This window comes from Erythrolamprus reginae, chromosome 2, assembly GCF_031021105.1.
Source record: "Erythrolamprus reginae isolate rEryReg1 chromosome 2, rEryReg1.hap1, whole genome shotgun sequence".
In the NCBI taxonomy this organism is placed as follows: Eukaryota; Metazoa; Chordata; class Lepidosauria; order Squamata; family Dipsadidae; genus Erythrolamprus; species Erythrolamprus reginae.
In genome coordinates this window covers 331,698,700-331,719,598 of record NC_091951.1, presented here as the reverse complement: position 1 = coordinate 331,719,598, position 20,899 = coordinate 331,698,700, and the positions used below count along the sequence as shown (strand labels likewise).

General features: G+C 41.8%; 1 protein-coding gene across 3 annotated transcripts in view; it reads right to left on the bottom strand.

The window, feature by feature from the left end:
- Nucleotides 1-976: 976 nt before the first annotated feature.
- Nucleotides 977-20,899, bottom strand: part of GDNF (glial cell derived neurotrophic factor) — a 45,778-nt gene continuing 25,855 nt past the window's right edge. For 2 of the 3 annotated variants that reach the window (XM_070736390.1, XM_070736391.1), the window contains exons 2-3: nucleotides 16,954-17,151; nucleotides 977-1,851 (exon numbers count right to left, since the gene is read on the bottom strand). In XM_070736390.1, coding sequence (XP_070592491.1) covers nucleotides 1,367-1,851; nucleotides 16,954-17,125 — 657 coding nt within the window. In that variant the 5' untranslated portion in view covers nucleotides 17,126-17,151 and the 3' untranslated portion in view covers nucleotides 977-1,366. The remainder of the gene's footprint in view (nucleotides 1,852-16,953; nucleotides 17,152-20,899) is intronic. The other variant, XM_070736392.1, reaches the window with a different exon arrangement.

Here is a 20,899-nt window from a genome sequence, read left to right as displayed (position 1 = left end):
TTGATCATGTGAGCATGGGGATGCTGCGACCGTCGTTAAATGTGAAAAAACGGTCCCAAGTCAACTTTTTTCAGTGCCGTTGTTAACTTTGAATGGTCACTAAATGAACTGTTGTAAGTCAAGGGCTACCTGTATATGTAACTCTACTTGAAGCTTTGTAACTGGAGGACTCTGTTGTGAGTTTCCTTTCTGACCGATTGGTATGGGTAGAACAATTCTGCATTATTCATAAGGCACAGCAAAAGAAGCTTGTTAATGTCTTTACATCACCCAAAAAAGAGGGACGTTGTGATATACAATTTAGCTAAGTGGTCTGTAAATCAAGGGCAGAATTTCAAGTTTAGATTTCTGTGAAGGATTTCTAAAAGAGGTTATTAGCAACGGAAGACAAAGGTCTACAATTGCTAGGCTTTCCATAAACAAGTATCAAAAAAAGTGCTGAGTGAATTGTTGGGAACTGTCCGTTCTCAAAGCTGGACAAATGTAGCCAGCAATTTGTAGAATGAGAGTTCTGCTAGGATAATTTCCTCCTTTCATCAAGTGTGTTTTATCCATTATAACATTTCTATATATTCCACTCGTGCATCTCAAATATCCCGATAATTTTCTCAGGATTGCTCACGCAGTGGCCCTCCCTCAACCTGGGATCTCAATTTTCAGAATGCTTCAGCCAGTATGCCCATTATGAAGAATTCTGGAAACCCAGTCCATATTAACTGGAAGATGCAAGTTTGGATCAGGGATGAGGTCAACCAGACCAAAATCAAGGTTATGGCTGGATAACCAAACCATCGTTCCCTTTTAACACGCAACAGACACGTTTAAAAAAGGTTGGATCTCCAGTCATCTGATCATAGTGGCCATTCTGACATTGTAGATTCCAGAACCTCCTGCAGATGATCATAAAACACATTCTCCTCAATATGAAAGACATATTATGCCTCCAGATTGCGGATGAAGGCCTGCGATCATTAGTTTAACTTCCATTTTGGGAGCAGGGGAGGAAACAAAGAAAGAAGGGAGCTTGTGTTGATAAGCACCTGTTCGGCCAAGTTTTGCCAATGGTGGATCACCTCAAAACCAATGGTGTAAAGTAATTCCCATTCATCCTGGATCTCAGCCCCTGAGCATTGATGTCTATTTGCCTTCCTGTAGATACCAAAAGCTCCATCATGTTGTAGCTTCACCAATAATCCCGTGCTGGATTTCCATCAACCAGGCTCCCACAGCTGTTGTTCTCCTCTGTGCTTGGTCCTCTTCCTTCGTTTGAAGCCAACTTTTTCCTTTCCTCAGGAGCCTTGGTCCCTTTCTTCGCCCATTTTAGCAGGAATGCAATATCATAGCCGTGTCCAAACACCCAAGGACCTCAAATGCACCCACATTTTTTAGCGGAATGTTTCCTCAGTATGTGATAAGTTGTTAGGTCATCGTCCAAAAACGAAAGATCGTCATCATAAGCAATGGGTCTGCAACAAGGCTGTGGCCTGATTTTGTCACTGACCAACTTTTTATTATGGGTTAAATTGTTTAAAATTTGGTCATACAGGGTTACAGCAGTCTCGCACGAACCACTACAATAACGGAAAACCAATGCTTCTTTGGTACGGTATCCCAAATTCAAGTCAGTCACATTTAATTCAATCTCACTTAAGACACAATCCCGAGATTTGAGTCTTTGAACTCTCCGTCCTTTCTTGCTGTTGGAATTACTGTTCCTTCCTGCATTTTGCCGGTTTCGTTCCCGTTTGGAGAAACGTGGTTTATCTGGTGACCTCTTCAGCCTTTGTAAAGTGGTTTGAATAAAATCCATCACATCCTCAAGTTGACTGGGATAATCCACAGGCATATTAGCTGTCGGGAAAAGGAGAAAAAGAATTTGTCAAATGATTGTGTATCCATCTTACTTCACATGTAGAAAATGATCTTACTTACTGAAATTTCAAGCGGGCACATGGTTAAATCTGGGAGTGACAACTGCATACGTTAAAGGCTGCAAAATTCAATTTTTAAAATTTTATTTATTACTGGATTTATTACTGGATCCAACTCAACAATGAGACTCTGAGTGATATACATTAACAAAACACAAGCAACAAACAAAACGAGAACCATAGTGTTAAAACAGATAATTTTGCAATACATAAATATGACATACAGAATATAAATTGATGACCAATACCATAATATAAACATCCAAAAGAACTCCACTCAACTGGACCCAAATCATCTCATGATGATGGGATGATTAACAATATGCATGTTGTATAGGTGTGATTTCAAAATTCACAAAGATTAACACATTTTTATCAAGATTATCTCCAGGACCTCCTTCTGCCGCACAAATCCCAGCGACCAGTTAGGTCCCACAGAGTGGGCCTTCTCCGGGTCCCATCAACCAAACAATGTTGTTTGACGGGACCCAGGGGAAGAGCCTTCTCTGTGCCGGCCCTGGCCCTCTGAAACCAACTCCCCCCAGAGATTAGAATAGCCCCCATCCTCCTTGCCTTTTGTAAGCTCCTTAAAGTCCACCTCTGCCATCAGGCATGGGGGAACTGAGATATTCTTTCCCCCTAGGCTTCTACAATTTATGTATGGTATGTTTGTATGTATGATTGGCTTTATAATAAGGGTTTTACCTGTTTTAGTATTGGATTGTCACATGTTGTTTTTACCACTGTTGTTAGCCGCCCCGAGTCTACAGAGGGGGGCGGCATACAAATCCAATAAATAATAATAATAATAAAAAGACTACAACATCCATTGCTGTCTTCTTATTTTAGGTACAGGCATTGTATAAGGTGATTGTGAAAATTCCATCATCATCATCATCATCATCATCATCATCATCATCATCATCTAGATTTGTATGCCATTGCTTTTGATGTTGAAAGAGGTCCATAAGACAGGCTAACCTATTTAATGCATATCCATTGGCTGACTAAGTGTTTCCATGGAAAAGTAGATTAAGTGAAATATTAGACTGTGATGTATTCTCACAGCACCTAGTCACTCTTGAACAGACAGAAAACTTCCTTAACTTGATATTCCCAATGCATTGGAGTATAACTCGTACTATCCGGGGAACCCTGGGAATTATGAAAGTGGTGATCTGATACATTTGGAAGGTTCGGATTACAGAAAATTGGTCTATTCCTTGTGTATCACACTCTATAAATTGCCTATTCATAGTTTTATTCCATTTCCACAAATGTCTGAGCATTGTTACCCACCTTTTAATGTAAAAATGGGCACAAATTATAGCTGAGGAGGAAGACATTTTTATATGGAACATGGCAATGACACAGTGAATGGGACTGAAATGTTGGCCTTCAAATTTATTCAGATTGGGTTTATACAAAAAAGGCACTAAGCTTCAAAATATAACCGATCACTCTTAATGTTTGAACACAACTAGTCCAAAGAAAAATATAGGATCTGTGTTGTGGTTAGCTCTGGCCCAGCTCCTGCCCCAAGGACTGTGGATGTGGGGGAGACATCCACATGCTGCAGGCCTGTTTTGCCCCCGGTGGAATCTGCTGATGAAGGCTCCTCTGACCAAGAAGACATGAGTGACAGGGAGGAGGAGAGTGGGGCAGACAGCTCAGAAGGAGATCAATTATCTAGCTCCTCCTTGGATTCAGAACAAGAGTTAATGATACAGCCACGCATGCGGAGAGCGATGCATAGGCAACAACAACTGAGAGATTATTATCAAAGAAAATGAGGCCACCTGTGGTTGGGTGGGGCTGTGGTAATTAGTGAGGCTGCTATAAATAGCAGCCTGTGGGTTTGGCCATTGTGGAGGATTATCTGATCGTTGTGTTTCATGACTGCTTTACTGACTTTGACCTTTTGTGTGCTGATTTTCCCCCGCTTTGAAACTAAACCAGAGCAAAGTGTGTTTCACTTTGTGAAAAAAGAAGGACTGTGAATTGCCTCACAGCTGCAAGCTAAGTATCATAGAACTGATAAGGGACTTGTACAAATTACCAGTTTGTTTGGAGACGAGTGCTCTTTGCTATACCAAAAGAGGGCTTAGTTTAAGTGACTTTTCATTATAAAGAACATTGTTTTGAATTTTCAAACATGTGTGTCTGAAATTTGTAGCTGTGAATTTTTGGGAGAAGTTTACCAGAGAGCCCGACAGAACAATCTGTAAAACAGGTCTTCAGGCTACATCTAGCCCATGGTTTACCGGATTACCACAGGATTACCTACCATTCCTGATTTACTGGAAAACATCTGCCTGGATTCAAGCCACTTTCAATCTATCTATGTGTGAATGCATCTCCTTTGAGTGACATCTGGAGAATTGCATCATAGATATCATCCCCTCAACAAATATTCTCATCCAATCCTAGCAAAATCGCTACCATTCAAAGACTGAGTTCAATGATTAGGAATTCTGGTAGTCATAATCAACAATAATGAAAATAACAATGGTATATGCAAAAAGTAGGGAAGCAAGCAGACAACTTCCTAATAACTGAACTATTTGAAGGATAAGGAAAATACAGAGACCAAGAAAGTTGACCTTGACAGAAATATGCCAGATCCGTCATCAAAGCAAGGAGGAGAAAAAGTTAGCTTAAGTCCTAACCAAGCAGAAAGTATGCAGAGGTGCATCAGATAAGATTCCTAATTCATATGAGTACAAGAAGAGAAAGGAAAATATTCACAATTAGATTTGCACGGTTCTGTTATTATATCCCATATCAAAGTAGTTTGAACCTGCCTGTAGAGTTGATTTCCTGGTCTGATCTACATAGTGGGCCTGTATAAAACCTAAGATGCCTGTATAAAACCTAAACCTTGACCTTTAAAGCCCTACACGGCATCGGGCCAGATTACTTGTGGGACCGCCCTCTGCCGTATGAGTCCCAGGGACCGGTTAGGTCCCACAGAGTTGGCCTTCTCCAGGTCCCATCAACTAGACAATGTCGCTTGGCGGGGCCTAGGGGAAGAGCCTTCTCTGTGGGGGGCCCGGCCCTCTGGAATCAGCTCCCCCCAGAGATTCAGACTGCCCTCACTCTCCTCGCCTTCCATAAGAGTCTGAAGACTCATCTATGCCATCAGGCTTGGGGCGATTAGATCTTAGCCCCTGGCTGACAAATGTTATGCATGGTTGTTGTTTGAGTGGGTATGATTGACTTTTAATACTGTATACAGTGATACCTCGCCTTATGAACCCCTTGTCATACGAACTTTTCGAGATACGAACCCAGGGTTTAAGATTTTTTTGCCTCTTCTTCTGAACTATTTTCACCTTATGAACCCGCTGCCGCCCCTGGGATGCCCTGCCTTCGGACTTCCGTTGCCAGCTAAAGCGCCCGTTTTCATGCTGGTGGGATTCCCCTGAGGCTCCCCTCCATGGGAAACGCCACCTCCAGATTTTGCGATGCTGCAGGGGAATCCCAGCAGGGGAATCCCACCAGCACAAAAACGGGCGCTTCGGCTGGCAACGGAAGTCCGGAGGTGGGGTTTCCCAGCGAGGGAAGCCTCAGCGAAATCGCAGCATCACAAATGTGTAGGAAAACCAATTAAATCATCCATGGAAGGTAGTTATCCAACCTTTTTTTAACCAAAACTCTCCACATTTGGAAAACCAACAACCTCCTTAGATGGACTATTCCTGTTGTTTGCATCTAGAATAAGAATGGACGTCTTTGCAAAATGCACAAGCTTTGGAGGAAAATGGGAACTTGTCCACCAACGATGGATGATATATGAACAATGCTAAGAAAAAATAAACTTTGAATGACTCAAATGGTCCATGTTGCCTTACTAAACTAGAAAAGACAGCTGGCCAGCAATCCTTCCTATAATATAAACTAGTACAGTACTGTATTTTTTCCCTAACAAGATGAAAAGTTGCATCCAATTTCTAAGGCACTGAAAAAATAGGCTGCACAGCCTATTTATTCTTCAATATTCTTTAATATTATAATTCCTTCTGTGAGACCTTGTATGACAGAGATGTCGAACTCAAGGCCCCTAGGCAAGATGGGGCTCACACGGTGATCTGGCCCCACCAGGGCCACCCTGGAAACAGTGAAGAATCTGTCCACAGTACCTCTGCCAGCAAAAATGGAGCTCCAAAGGGCCACCTCCTCCACCCTCCAAAGCTCCATTTTAGCTGGCAGAGTATTTGTGCCACCACAGGTGCCTCCGACATAAGTGATATTGAGCTGGCCATGCCCTCCCCCCCAGGTCCTTATCTACGAGATCTTATGCCAGGACTCAAATCAAAAGAAGAGAAACCAGGAAGCCCTTTCTTTGAACCTTCATGTACAGTCAACATGTTAATATATAGTTTTGCACTAGAATAGAATAGAATAGAATAGAATAGAATTCTTTATTGGCCAAGTATGATACATGGAATTTGTCTTTGGTGCATATGCTCTTGGTGTACATAAAAGAAAATATATACTTGTCAAGAATCATAAGGTACAACACTTAATGATGAGCTCCATTTTCAGTACCCCATTGCATCGCCCCCCCACTCCGTCCGGCCAGTAGCCCAACCCTGGGTGTTGACCAAACACTTAACTTCTCTGTTCAACTTTCTTCTCCAGCCACTCTGTTAATTTTATGCACAGACTTTCTCTCTCCCCCTTCCCTCTTCTCTTTTAAGTCAGACTAGTACAGTGATGGCAAACCTATGGCATGGGTGCCACAGGTGGCACCCAGAGCCATATCTGCTGGCACACGAGCCATTGCCTTAGTTCAGCTGCAACATGCATGTGTATGCCGGCTAGCTGATTTTTGGCTCACAGAGAGGCTCTGGGATGGTGTTTTTGGCTTCCAGAGAGCCTCCAGGGGGATGGGGGAGGGCGTTTTTACCCTCCTTCAGCTCCATGGAAGCCTTTGGAACCTGGGGAGGGCAAAACATGAGCCTACTGGGCCCTCCAGAAGTTGGGAAACAGGCCATTTCTGGCCTGCAGAGGCCTGCAGAGGGTGGGGGAAGCTGTTTTCGTCCTCCCCAGGCATTGAATTATGGGTGTGGGTGCTCGTGCAAGCATATTTATTTATTTATTTATTTGTTTGTTTGTTTGCTTGCTTGCTTGCTTGCTTGCTTGCTTGCTTGCTTGCTTGCTTGCTTGCTTGCTTGCTTGCTTGCTTGCTTACTTACTTAGTCCAATACACAATGAGGGTTTTAGTGGGTATATATCTATATACACATAGTAAAATACATGATGAATGTTATAGAGGAGATACTCATAGTAAAATATATCTAAGAAATAATAGAAAAGAAGGTATAGTAATAGAACATATCAATGAAAGAATAGAAAAAGAGATATAGGAATAGAAGAAAGGTATAGGAGATATAGGAGAGCAATAGGACAGGGGACGGGAGGCACTCTAGTGACCCTTACTGACCTCTTAGGAATCTGGATAGGTCAACCGTAGATAATCTAAGGGTAAAGTGTTGGGGTTTTGGGGATGACACTATGGAGTACGGTAATGAGTTCCACGCTTCGACAACTCGGTTACTGAAGTCATATTTTTTACAGTCAAGTTTCCAGCTCATGTTCTTTCGGCACCCGACGTAAAAAAGTTTTGCCATCCATGGATTACTAGCTTGACCCCTCAGTGGAGGTGAGTGACACCCTCCCTGCCAGCTATGTTGCAGATTGGAACAATGGGACTGCTGTCTCCAAAATCTCCCCACAAAAGCCCTGGCCAGCCAAAGTACAGCTTCAAGGCCGACACTGAGCTTTCTTATCTCCTTTTATTCATTCCAATAGCTGGCTCGTGACATTAGGACAGGCCACTGAAAACCCATCCGCCACATTATCTCTCTTGTTGAATCTAATGAGAATTAAAAATATTTCAGTGCAATAAATATTTACTCCGAGTTGCTTATGCTTCTGAAACAAACAAAGTCCATTTTTGTAATGCCATTGCATTATGCACTTAGAATTATGCAAACCAGTAAATGGCATACTGATGTGTCACTTTTTACATAAGCACGCTCAATAGTTTTTTTCTAATTAAGTAACAACTGAAATGTTACACAATTTCAATGTAAATGGATCAAGTTCTATCTGCGCAAAGAAAGAAGGATAGAAGGCCTTCCATCCTTAAGTGATCTGAAAATTCCTAGACATTGTCATACATAGTCTCTTTAAAAAAAATATTCTTTATTAATTATATACGCTAAAAACTAAAAAGGAAAAACATAAGGGGGGAAGGAAAAAAGAAAAAAATACAAGAAAGTAAAAAAACAAAAACAAACCAGAATAAGACAAAAATATAGTTACATAAATATAAACACATAATACATTGCAGTGAAAGTCAGAGAAAAGGAGCGAATAATATATTATATGCCTAATTGTATTTCACTTTATATTTTAATAGTAAATTATACTATACTTTATGTAATGATAATGGTAATGAGAATTTCCATATTAATATCTAGTTATATTCATGCCCCTTTCTCTGAGTCTTTGGGTTGCACTTAATATAAAGGACGTAACTGTCAACCATACTGTTGACTTCTGCAGTTTGCGACCTAATGTTAAGGTTTCTATGTCTGGTACATCTTATTCCTTATTCTGTTTGTTTGTAGTGTCTCTACAACAGGAGGTTTGAGAGATTCAGAAGCATAATTTTGTGTACAGGGATAGCACTATCATAGTACACATGAGCAATCCATTGAAACCGCAGCTAATAACAACAATCCCAATCCAAACCATACATATTTTGAATCAAAACTTGTCTCAAAACTTATATAACATTAAATAATAGCTATTCCTTTATTTATGGAGAATAAAGTGACCCCCTCCTCTCTGTGGCAACCCCTCATATACCTGTAGACTGCTATCATGTCCGCTCTGGCCCTCCTTTTCTCTAGGCTATTCATGCCCAGTTCCCGCAGTCTCTCTTCGTAAGTCTTGGTTTCTAGACCCCTGATCATTTTGGTTGCTCTTTTCTGCACCTTCTCCAGAGTTTCAATGTCTTTTTTGAAGTTCAGTTCTGGTCACCACACTTCAAAAAAGACATTGAAACTCTGGAGAAGGTGCAGAAAAGAGCAACCAAAATGATCAGGGGTCTAGAAACCAAGACTTACGAAGAGAGACTGCGGGAACTGGGCATGGATAGCCTAGAGAAAAGGAGGGCCAGAGCGGACATGATAGCAGTCTACAGATATACGAGGGGTTGCCACAGAGAGGAGGGGATCACTTTATTCTCCAGGGCACCGGAGGGCCGGACGAGGAACAACGGCTGGAAGCTGACCAAGGAGAGATTCAACCTGGAAATAAGGAAGAACTTCCTGACGGTCAGAACAATCAACCAGTGGAACAACCTACCAGCGGACGTTATGAACTCCAATACTCTGGACATTTTAAAGAGGAAATTGGACTGCCATTTGGCTGGGATGCTATAGGGTTCCTGCTTAGGCAGGGGGTTGGACTTGATGACCCGCATGGCCCCTTCCAACCCTAACAATAAATAATATATATAAAATAAAATAATTTGCAAGGCCTTGAAGATGCATCTTTGCCAGCAGGCCTAGGCGCCATGAACATTAATATGTAGCTCCGATCAATGTCATGAATGAGTAACTTAAATGAGATGAATGCAGACGATAGTTTTTTTAGGAAATCAGGGGTTTTAGATTATTTTAATATTAGATTTCTCACATGCTTTTTTTTTGGTACTTTATATTTACTCTTGTTGTAAGCTGTCCTGAGTTGGTCGAGAAGGGCAGAATAGAAATCTAATAAATAAATAATTAGGAGGACGGATCAAAATAGCAATAGCACTTATATACGGCTTTATAATGTTTTACAGCCCTCTCTAAGCAGTTTACAGATCAGCATATTGCCCCCACCAATCTGGGCCCTTATTTACCAACCTTGGAAGGATGGAAGTCAATCTTGAGCCAGTGAGAATCGAACTGCTGACAGTCGGCAGAGTTAACCTTCAATACTGCATTCTAACCACTGCGCCACCATGGGTCTGTCTCTGGGGAAGCTTAGTGAGAGCAACTAGTTATGTTATATTGCTGTTTCATTAAGCTTGATCCTTGCTCAGTGATGTATATTGACTGAGCATACCTTACATGTTTAATGTATATTGTGGAAGAAGAAAGAATACCTCTGGGACCACCTTTTGCCGCATGAATCCCAACGACCGGTTAGGTCCCACAAAGTCGGCCTTCTCCAGGTTCCATCAACTAGACAATGTTACTTGGTGGGACCTAGGGGGAGAGCCTTCTCTGTGGTGGCCCCGACCCTCTGGAATCAGCTCCCCCCAGATATTTGTACTGCTGCCACCCTCCTCGCCTTCCATTGGAGTCTTAAGACTCATTTATGCCGCCAGGCTTGAGGCCATTAGATTCTTGCCCCCTGGCCAACGAATGTGTTGAGAAAATGTTGAGCGAATGGAATGACTGTTTTTTATGTTTTTTTGGGGTTTTAGACTTTTAAATTAATTAATTGGATCTAAGATATTGTATATTATTCATTATATGTTGTAATTTGCCCTTGGAGAGGAGCAGCATAAAAGTCCAATAAATAAATAAATAAACTGCAAATATAACTGGCTGTGGTTGACTAGACAAAAAATATCAATGACTAAGTTATATCGCGTTTTCTAAGTTTATTCAACTTGTAAAGCAGCAATAATGTGATCAATGGAAACTTGAGTTAGAGAAGATACTAAATTAATTCTAACTCATTCCCAAATTTAACTATAAAGAAACACCAAGATTAACTTGTTCTGCCGGGCTCTCTGATAGGAGCCTCCTAAAAATTCAAGGGTACAAATTTCAGACACACACACACACGTTTGAAAATTCAAAACAATGTTCTTTATCACAAAAGTCAAAATAAACTAAAGCACTCTTTTTGTATTGCAAAGAGCACTCTTCCCAAAACAACCGGGTAGTTTCTACAAGTTCCTTTAAGCAGTCATTAGGTACTTATCTAGCAGCTGTGAAGAAACTTCACACCGCTTCTTCTTCCAACCAAGTGAGACACACACACACACGTTGCTCTGCTTTGGTTTCAAAGGTGTGAAAAAGCAACAAAGTCCAGAAAACACAGGATTCCTGACGAACTGCGATCAGATATTCTTCCACAATGGCCAAACCCACATGCTGCTATTTATAGCAGCAGCCCTAATTACTGGAGCCCCACCCAAACAAAGGTGGCCTCCCTTATTTCCTGTAATATGTTCTTACTTGGTCTCTTCTACGCATAATTCTGCACTTGCGTGGGTCCAAAACGTCATCATCTGAATCAATGGAAGATAAGGGAGATTGACTGCCTGGGCTGTGTGCCAAGCCCTCCTCTGCCGAGTCACTCCCACCTTCTTCTTCGTCCGAGGAAACTAAACTCTGAAATGATTCTGTCGGCAATAACACAGGCCTGTGACATGTTGAAGTTTCCCCTGCATCCACCTCCCCATTCCCTGGGGCAGGAGCTGGGCCAGAGCCAACCACAACATAATCTAGATATAATTTTTTATTAAAACTATTTTTGGTCATTGATGAGCCTCTTTGCAAATAATTATTTCCTAGCCCAGCCATCACAACATTAGGTTGATGTATGAAGAAATTAATTACGATTTAAGCCGCTTTGCAAGTAATAACTAACAGCAATGATCATAACTGAGTGGACAATGACAATTTAGTTCTGGCATTTATTGTCAGAAAATTTTATTGGTGACTTTTCATTACAGTACCATATTTCCAACAGCAACTAAAGAGGGGTTGTAAAGACAAAGAAACCTGAGACTTTCTATTTGGGTATACAGAAAAGAATCAACAATGGAGTCAAACAGTCAACAATCGAAGAATTATAGTAGTTAGTGTGGTAGAAGGAAGAAAGAATGACAAAAGTTTAAACAGTTTGGCTAACTCGCATCATTCCTGCGGCTTCCTTCCAAAAAAAGTGAAGAGGGGAACCCAGGAAAGTTTCCAGTGGAAAGACAGAGAAGGAGCAACAGACAAGGCAGAAAAGTGGAGGAATGCAGATGTGGTTATGCATCTGTTGGAAAGATGCTGAAGAGGCAAAAATGGCTGAGAATCCCTATGTCACCAGAAAGCAACAGGGGAAGACTACTGTATAATTTGCTACAAGCGCAATAAAACCCACCGGAGGAGCTCAAGGGGTGGCTACACACTCATGGAGTATGTCTCATTTGCATATAAGAAGCTGCTCCTAGATCCTCTTTGGGTTGCAACAGAGTGAGGCAAAGCCATTGCAAAGCATAAGCATCCACAATAGTGTTTCACAACCTTGGCAACTTTAATATGTGTGGACTTCAAGCCCAAGAATTCCCTAGCCAGCAACAGTTCTAGAAGTTGAAGTCCACGCATTTTAATACCTCTGGAACCGTCTTCTGCCGCACGAATCCCAGCGGCCGATTAGGTCCCAAGGAGTTGGCCTTCTTCGGGTCCCGTCAACTAAACAATGTCATTTGGCGGGCCCTAGGGGAAGAACCTTCTCTGTGGTGGCCCCGGCCCTCTGGAATCAACTCCCCCCAGAGATCAGAACTGCCCCCACCCTCCTTGTCTTTCGCAAACTACTTAAGACCCACCTATATTGCCAGGCATGGGGAAATTGAGACATCTCCCCCAGGCTTTTTATAGTTTTATGTATGGAATGCGTGTGTTGCATGGTTTTTAAATGAGGGGGTTTTAGATGTTTTTTAATATTAGATTTTTTTACATTGTCACGCTGTTTTGTTATTGTTGTGAGCCGCCCTGAGTCTTCGGAGAGGGGCGGCATACAAACCTAATAAATTATTATTATTATTATTAATTATTAATTTGGCTAAGGTTGAGAAACACTGATCTGTAAGCTTCACTAGAACAGTATTACGCTTTTAAAATTTCGAGGGGGGGAGGCAGATTGCTGCCACATACATAATATTACATTCTCATGCAACATAGCACTCAGGCCTCATCGCTGCTGCTTCTGGTGCGCTTCCTGCAGAGCTCTGTGCCCCTGGTGCATGCCCGTGCACATTGGTGTGAGATTCAGCTTCTGCACATGTGCCGGAAGACAAATCTTGTGCGAGGATGCACACAAATGTGAGATTTTGGCAATTTTAACCGATTATTTCGCTTCTGCACATGCGCAGAAGCAAAAGATCAGTAAAAACCACCAAAATCTCACTTGTGTGTGCATCCTCATGTGAGATTTGAACATAAGATCATAAGAGGAGCCATGCTGAATCAGGCCAAAGCCTATTGAGTCCAGCATTCTATGTCACACAGTGGCCCACCAATTGTCCATGGAGATCTTGAGCAGAAAGAGAAGGCAAAACCCTCCCTTTCCCTTGACCCCCAACAAATGGTACCCAAGGGAATCCTGCCTGCCTCAACCAACATAGAGGCGGCACTTGGACATCCATTTCAATAACCACCGATACACTTGGCATCCATGAATCTGTCTAATCCTGCCTTGAAGCTATCCAGGCTGACAGCTGTCATGACCTCTTCTGGAAGTGAGTTCCATAAACCAACAACCCTCTGGGTAAAGAAATATTTCCCTTGATTTGTCCTCACTTTCTTACCTATGAGCTTTAGGGAGTGGCCCCTCATCCTAGTATTGTGTGATAGAGAAAATAATTTTTCTCTATCCACCTTTTCTATCCCATGTATGATTTTATACACTTCAATCAAGTCACCCCTTAAACGCCGATTTGGCTTCTGGCACATATGTAGAAGCTGAATATTGTGCCGACGTGTGCGCCCGCTCACTGGTCAGCTAGACCTGCATGTGCAGCTCCATTTTCGCTACTGGGATGGTGCCCCCCCTGTTCCAGTAGCAACCCAATACTAGTAGCACTCTAGGAAACAGAAACATGGCAGGTTCATTTGCATTTATTCAGCGAATGTGGGGGGGGGGGGAAACAAAGAAAGTAGGACTGAGTCTTGTTCCAGGATTGGCACATTCAAGTCCCTACCATCTGTTGGAAGGATCACATCAGAGGTGGGTTCCCTCATGGTTTGCACCGGTTCTATAGAACTGGTAGCAAAACCCGCTGGTTACATTTAAAAAAAAATGTATTTATTTGTTTTTTCCAATACACAATAAAACACAATGAGGGTTATAGAGGATATAATCAGGTAGAATGTATTAAAGGGAGAATAGAGGAGAAAATAAAGGAGTAAAATATAACTATGAGAGAATAGCAGAAAAAGATATAGGGATAGAAGAGAAGTTATATGAGATGTGGGAGAGACTATAGGACAGGGGACGGTAGGCACTCTGGTGCACTTATGGACGCCCCTTACTGACCTCTTAGGAACTTGGTGAGATCAACTGTGGATAGTCTAAGGGTAAAGTACTGGGGGTTAGGGGATGATACTACAGAGTCCGGTAGTGAATTCCACGCTTTGACAACTCGATTACTAAAGTCGTATTTTTTACAGTCATATTTGGAGCAGTTAATATTGAGCTTGAATCTGTTATGTGCTCTTGTGTTGTTGTGGTCGAAGCTGAAGTAGTCTTTGACAGGCAGGATGTTGCAGCATATGATCTTGTGGGCAATACTTAGATCATGTTTGAGGCGTCTCAGTTCTAAGTTTTCTAGACCCAGGATTGTAAGTCTAGTTTCGTAGGTTGTTCTGTCATGGAACCGGTTCTGTTGGTGCTGGTCTGTGGACGCTGCCATCTGTTTTGGGGAAATTTGGGGGGCTGGGGGGATTTTTTTTCTTTTGCGCATGTGCAGAAACTAAGTTTTTGGCACTGCGCATGTGCCACTATCTTCTTTTTTGGCTTCTTTTAAAAAAAAATTTTTTTGCTGCGGGAGGAAGTAAACCAGCGTCAAGGTAAGTTAGAACCCATTCCGGGATCACATGGACAGGACCTATGAGCAAGCCATTATACCAATGTTATCTCCTTGAAGAAAGGCCCTGGAGTGATCAGAGCTCCTGAAAGCATGAAGGAATTAAACAAGCATCACCAACTGCATGAATGTTATAGAACAAGGGTGTCAAACTTAAGGCCTGTGGGCTGGATGTGTAGATCAGGCCCTTGAGACCAGCCTGGAAACAGAAAAGGACTGGCCCGCAATGCCTCTACCAGCGAAAATAAATTAAACTAAACAAATTTTAATTAAACAAATTAAAAACAAAACAAAAGGAGAAATGTTTTCCCCTTCTGCATCTGAGCATGCAAGAAGGGAACGGGAAAGAGGAAAGACAAAGAAAAAGAAGGGAAGATGGGAAGAGAGCAAGGAAGGAAAAATAAGGAAAGAAGAAGGAAGAAAGGAGAATGAAGAGGGAAGGAAAAAGAAGAAAATGAATGAATGAAGGAAGGAAGGAAGGAAGGAAGGAAGGAAGAAAGGATGGACGGACGGACGGAAGGGAGGAAGGAAGGAAAGAAGATTATAATGAGAGTGAGGGAGAATCTCAGAGAAGTCCTGCATTAGCACTTGGCCACAACAGGTGCTCCTGAAACAAGCCCTGTGTCACACCCAACATAGCCACACACCCCATGGCCACGCCTACCTCTGGCCCTCCGAGGTCAAACACAACCTGGATGTGGCCCTCAATGAAATGTAGTTTGACGCCCTGGGTACAAATTGCAATCCTGCTCCCTCCTGTATCCATACTTCCACATTCATGTCAAGGGAAAAGTGAATAGAAACCTGCACTACATTCCAAGACACTCAGCAGTGAACATATTTCATTTTGTCATGAAAACTCCGAGATTGATATGAACTTTAATTTCAAGGAAATCTGACTTTCATTCCCAGGATGCAACTCAAGGCATGTGGGAACTGGCCCAGCTGAATAGGTCTTGGATAAATAAGACTAAAACTATACTACACTGTAAGGTTCTTGATCTGAAGCAAATCTCAAAGAAACAACAACAACAACAACAACAACAACAATAATAATTTATTAGATTTGTATGCCGCCCCTCTCCGAAGACTCTGAAATGTGGCTTCTGTTCAACAACTTATAGAGGAAAAGACCCAAGCTTCTTTATCAACTCAACTTGGAAAAGACTAGTTAAAAAAACGATGACTAGTTAAAAGCCGATCTGCTGGAAACCAAAGCAATAGCCACTAGTATCGTACTGATTAGCCTTAGTTCAGTGATGGCGAACCTATGGCATGGGTGCCACAAGTGGCACGTGGAGCCATTATTATTATTATTATTATTATTATTATTATTATTATTATTATTAATTAGATTTGTATGCCGCCCAACTCCGAAGACTGGCATGCAAGCCGTTGCCCTAGATCAGCTGCAACATTCATGTGTGTGCCAGCCAGCTGATTTTTAGGTCACACAGAGGCTCTGGGAGGATGTTTTTGGCTTCCAGAGAGCCTCTGGGGGGATAGGGGAGGGCGTTTCATCCTCCCCGGCTCCAGGGAAGTCTTTGGAGCTAGAGGAGGATGAAACACGTGCCTATTGGACCCACCAGAAGTTGGGAAACAGGCTGTTTCCGGCCTCCAGAGGGCCTTCAGGGAGTGGGGGAAGCTGTTTTCACCCTCCCTAGGCATTGAATTATGGGTGTGGGCACTCGGGCATGCAGGATAGCGCACTTGCATGCTCTTTCAGCACCGGAGGAAAGAAAGCTTCACCATCACTGACCTAGATGAATCTCCATAGACATACTGAGCTATAGGAACTTTTCATGAATCATAATATATTTCACCTTCCCCAGGCATTGAATTATGGGTTTGGGCACTCGCGCATGCGCAATAGCCTGCTCTCATGCTCTTTCGGCACCCAAGAGAAAAAAGGTTCACCATCACTGCCTTAGTTTATCTTCAGCGATGGGGCAACAATGGCAATCCCTTGACTGTTTCTTCCTTAGCCCCCATCTGCCCATTCCCATCCGAGTCTCTATTGGAGGGCGGAGCTGACTGGATCATCTCAAAATGAAATGCACAAAAAAAGCCAAAGGCAGTAAGCAGCTGTAAAAAATTAATAATAACAAGAAGTGGCAGCAAGAAAGTGTAATGTGTGCTTACAATCCATTTGGCCAGCGTAGGGATTCTGCAGCCTGCTGGTAGTGCGGTCTTCTTCAGCTCTTCCTAGCACTGAGCGGGCCTTTTCAGGAGGTCTCTTACCAGCGGGAAGCGGAAAGGTCGAGATCGAGTTGAGTAGCACCACGCAGACAGTCATCATATCCCATAAATTCATCTTAGATTCCCTTCCAGCACAAGACCCTGGCAAATGGGAGACATACATTAGTTTTCACCTCTTCTTCCCTTGGAGTGTATTCAACTCCACCTCTCTTTCCTAACCTGACCTTGCCTATCTATTGTAGATGCAACCATTTTAATGATCCGTATAACAACAAGCACAATGTTTGGCCTTTTAAGTATTTATGAATAGTGAGTCATAACTTTTCTTGGTGTCTTTCATTCCAAGACACCACAGCTCCCCAAAACAGCTGGAGTTTGTGTATAAAATCTAGGGGAAACAATGATTAAAGAAAAACTGGAATGGGAATGAGAATTTGGTAATAGAATATTGGTCAAGATTCTGGAGGTCTGTTTATTGTCCCTACTTTGGATCCCCCAAATGTTCTCCAATGTTGTCATGGCCATAAGCCCTATTTTATTTCATTATCATTGCTATTTATTATCTGTCATAAGCCCTATTTTATTTCATTATCATTGTTATTTATTATCTGTCATCTATCTGTCATCTATCATCTCTCTCTCTCCCTCTCTGTATCATGATCTATCCATCATCACCATCATCACCATCACCATCACCACCACCATCATAATTATCTTTATCATCATCATCCATCCATCCATCCATCCATCCATCCCAGGGGTAGGCAAAGTTGGCTCTTCTATGACTTGTGGACTTCAACTCCCAGAATTCCTACCAATCATGCTAGCTCAGGAATTCTGGGAGTTGAAGTCCACATGTCATAGAAGAGCCAACTTTGCCTACCCCTGATCTATCTATCCATCCATCCATCCATCAATCCAGCCATCCATCCATCATCCCTACACAATTAATTCTTACTTAAAAATGAAGACCAAAGGAATGAATAGTTGAGCCCTAAAATTGTTCATTTCCATTTGGACAGCAGCAAGTTCCTGGTCACAATTTTTTGCTCAGTAAAGAGAAAAGAACTGTATATCTCTCTCTCTACTTTATAACTATGTCTAATGTGTAGTATCAACATACATAAATGGAAAGCATAAGTATGTTCCTTTTTCTGGAGAGGATGTCCTCCTAGCATCTTTTAGAAACATGGGAACATTTAGTTGCACGTACCCTTAACTAGAGAAGGGTTGTTCTCTGCTGTCTGGCAAACTCACCAGAATTTATCGGAGGTCTAGCAGAATAATTGTATCCAGCGTTTTTCTTGAACCAGATGACATGCTTTCAAGGTCTGTCTAGTTTGGCCTGACCCACAATCCATATTTTGGACAGTGGATCACAACTGCCTAGAACCAGAGTGTATTTCCCCCCAGCAGTTCTATCACAACCTATTGATGAACCCTAATGAAAAAACCCTGTCTGCCTGAGCGATATCATTTCAATTTGCAATTGTCTGAGTTGCATAATTTCATATCCTCTTAATCATTGCCACAACCCCACCCAGTAGTTGCCAACGAAAGCTCCATCTTAAGCCTTAAAACCCCAAGCACTTCAAAATATAGAATTATGCCTCACACGCTCAATGATATTAGATATTTTCATTTGAAGAAAAATCCATAAAAACAACTTACATGCAACGGGTCAATCAAACTCTCTGCAGTTCTAACATACTGCAGGGCAAAATTTGACTACTCTAAAGGAAATGGAATCACTTGAATGTGAAAGGAATGATTTTCAATAAAACCGATCTGAGAGACAAACATATTGAATTAAGTGTAGCGTTAACAATTAGCAGTGAAAATCAGTCTAAAATGGACCATACAATAATTTCATTGCCTTTTTCATCGCGTGAGCAGAGTCTGGATTTAAATGAGTTGTTTCGGTATCATAGAAACATAGAAACATAGAAGTCTGACGGCAGAAAAAGACCTCATGGTCCATTTAGTCTGCCCTTATACTATTTTCTGTATTTTATCTTAGGATGGATACATGTTTATCCCAGGCATGTTTAAATTCAGTTACTGTGGATTTATCTACCACGTCTGCTGGAAGTTTGTTCCAAGGATCTACTACTCTTTCAGTAAAATAATATTTTCTCATGTTGCTTTTGATCTTTCCCCCAACTAACTTCAGATTGTGTCCCCTTGTTCTTGTGTTCACTTTCCTATTAAAAACACTTCCCTCCTGGACCTTATTTAACCCTTTAATATATTTAAATGTTTCGATCATGTCCCCCCTTTCCCTTCTGTCCTCCAGACTATACAGATTGAGTTCATTAAGTCTTTCCTGATACGTTTTATGCTTAAGACCTTCCACCATTCTTGTAGCCTGTCTTTGGACCCGTTCAATTTTGTCAATATCTTTTTGTAGGTGAGGTCTCCAGAACTGAACACAGTACATTCCAAATGTGGTCTCACCAGCATTCTATATAGCGGGATCATAATCTCCCTCTTCCTGCTTGTTATACCTCTAGCTATGCAGCCAAGCATCCTACTTGCTTTCCCTACCGCCTGACTGCACTGTTCACCCATTTTGAGACTGTCAGAAATCACTACCCCTAAATCCTTTTCTTTTGAAGTATTTGCTAACACAGAACTGCCAATACAATTGGAGGTCTTCTAGTCCCAACCCCCTACTTAGGCAGGAAACCCTACACTACTTCAGACAGATGGTTATCCAACATCTTCTTAAAAACTTCCAGTGTTAGGGCATTCACAACTTCTGGAGGCAAGCTGTCCCTCCGATTAATTGTTCTAACTGTCAGGAAATTTCTTCTTAGTTCTAAGTTGCTTCTCTCCTTGTTTAGTTTCCACCCATTGCTTCTTGTCCTACTTTCAGGTGCTTTGGAGAATAGGTTGACTCCCTCTTCTTTGTGGCAGCCCCTGAAATATTGGAACATTGCTATCATGTCTCCTCTAGTCCTTCTTTTCATCAAACCAGACATACCCAATTCCAACAATATTAGTGAGAGTTTATAAAAGGCCATGATGTCAGATTTGAGTTTGCATGGTTTAAATCATCTAAATGAATAGCATTATGTCTTAAGAACCTTTCCATGAACAAAAGAATGAGAAGGTAACAGAGATACCAGGGAACGGTTGGCATTTTCTTTTTGCAAAGGCAGTTTGCATTAATTGAATGTTTCCGCTGTGGGGAACAGATAGCAATGGAACAGTTCCTTTAAATTAAAATATTTTCTCCCCAGTGTGGATAGTGAGTCACTAAGATTGAGTTGTATAGATTATTAGCTTGACTTGGAAGAAAGCAGTTTTTTCGCCTCTGAATTTAAGCCATTCATTTACGTTGCAGCCTCTTGCATTTGATTTCTCCTTCATGGATATAAACAGAAGCAGATGAGGCCCATTTAGTGAGCATCTGAATCTACCCTTGCGTTACGGAAGAAATACAAAATGCAATATATATATATATAGAATTGTCGGCTATCAATAAAATTATCTGCCTTGGAAATGGCCCTGGGTTGGGCCGAGAGGGAAATAAGGAGCTGTGATGTTCCTTCAACACACCAGGGTGATTCGACACTAAAATATGTAACTCTTCCCTGGTGCAGAGCTGAAGGGATTGGATACTGTAGCCTAGAGGATAATTCTCTGCCTTACAAGGCAAAGGTTGCAGGTTCAAGTCCCAGTGGGTATGGCTAGCTGATGAGGCCAAAATAAGGCCGAAATAGATCTATCCTAGTCTCCCTTAATTTTCCAATTCAGCAAAAAAAACATCTGACATATATATATATATGTGTGTATGTGTATGTGCAAGCATATATATATGTGTGTGTATGTGTATGTGTATATGTGTTGTGGTTAGCTCTGGCCCAGCTCCTGCCCCAAGGAA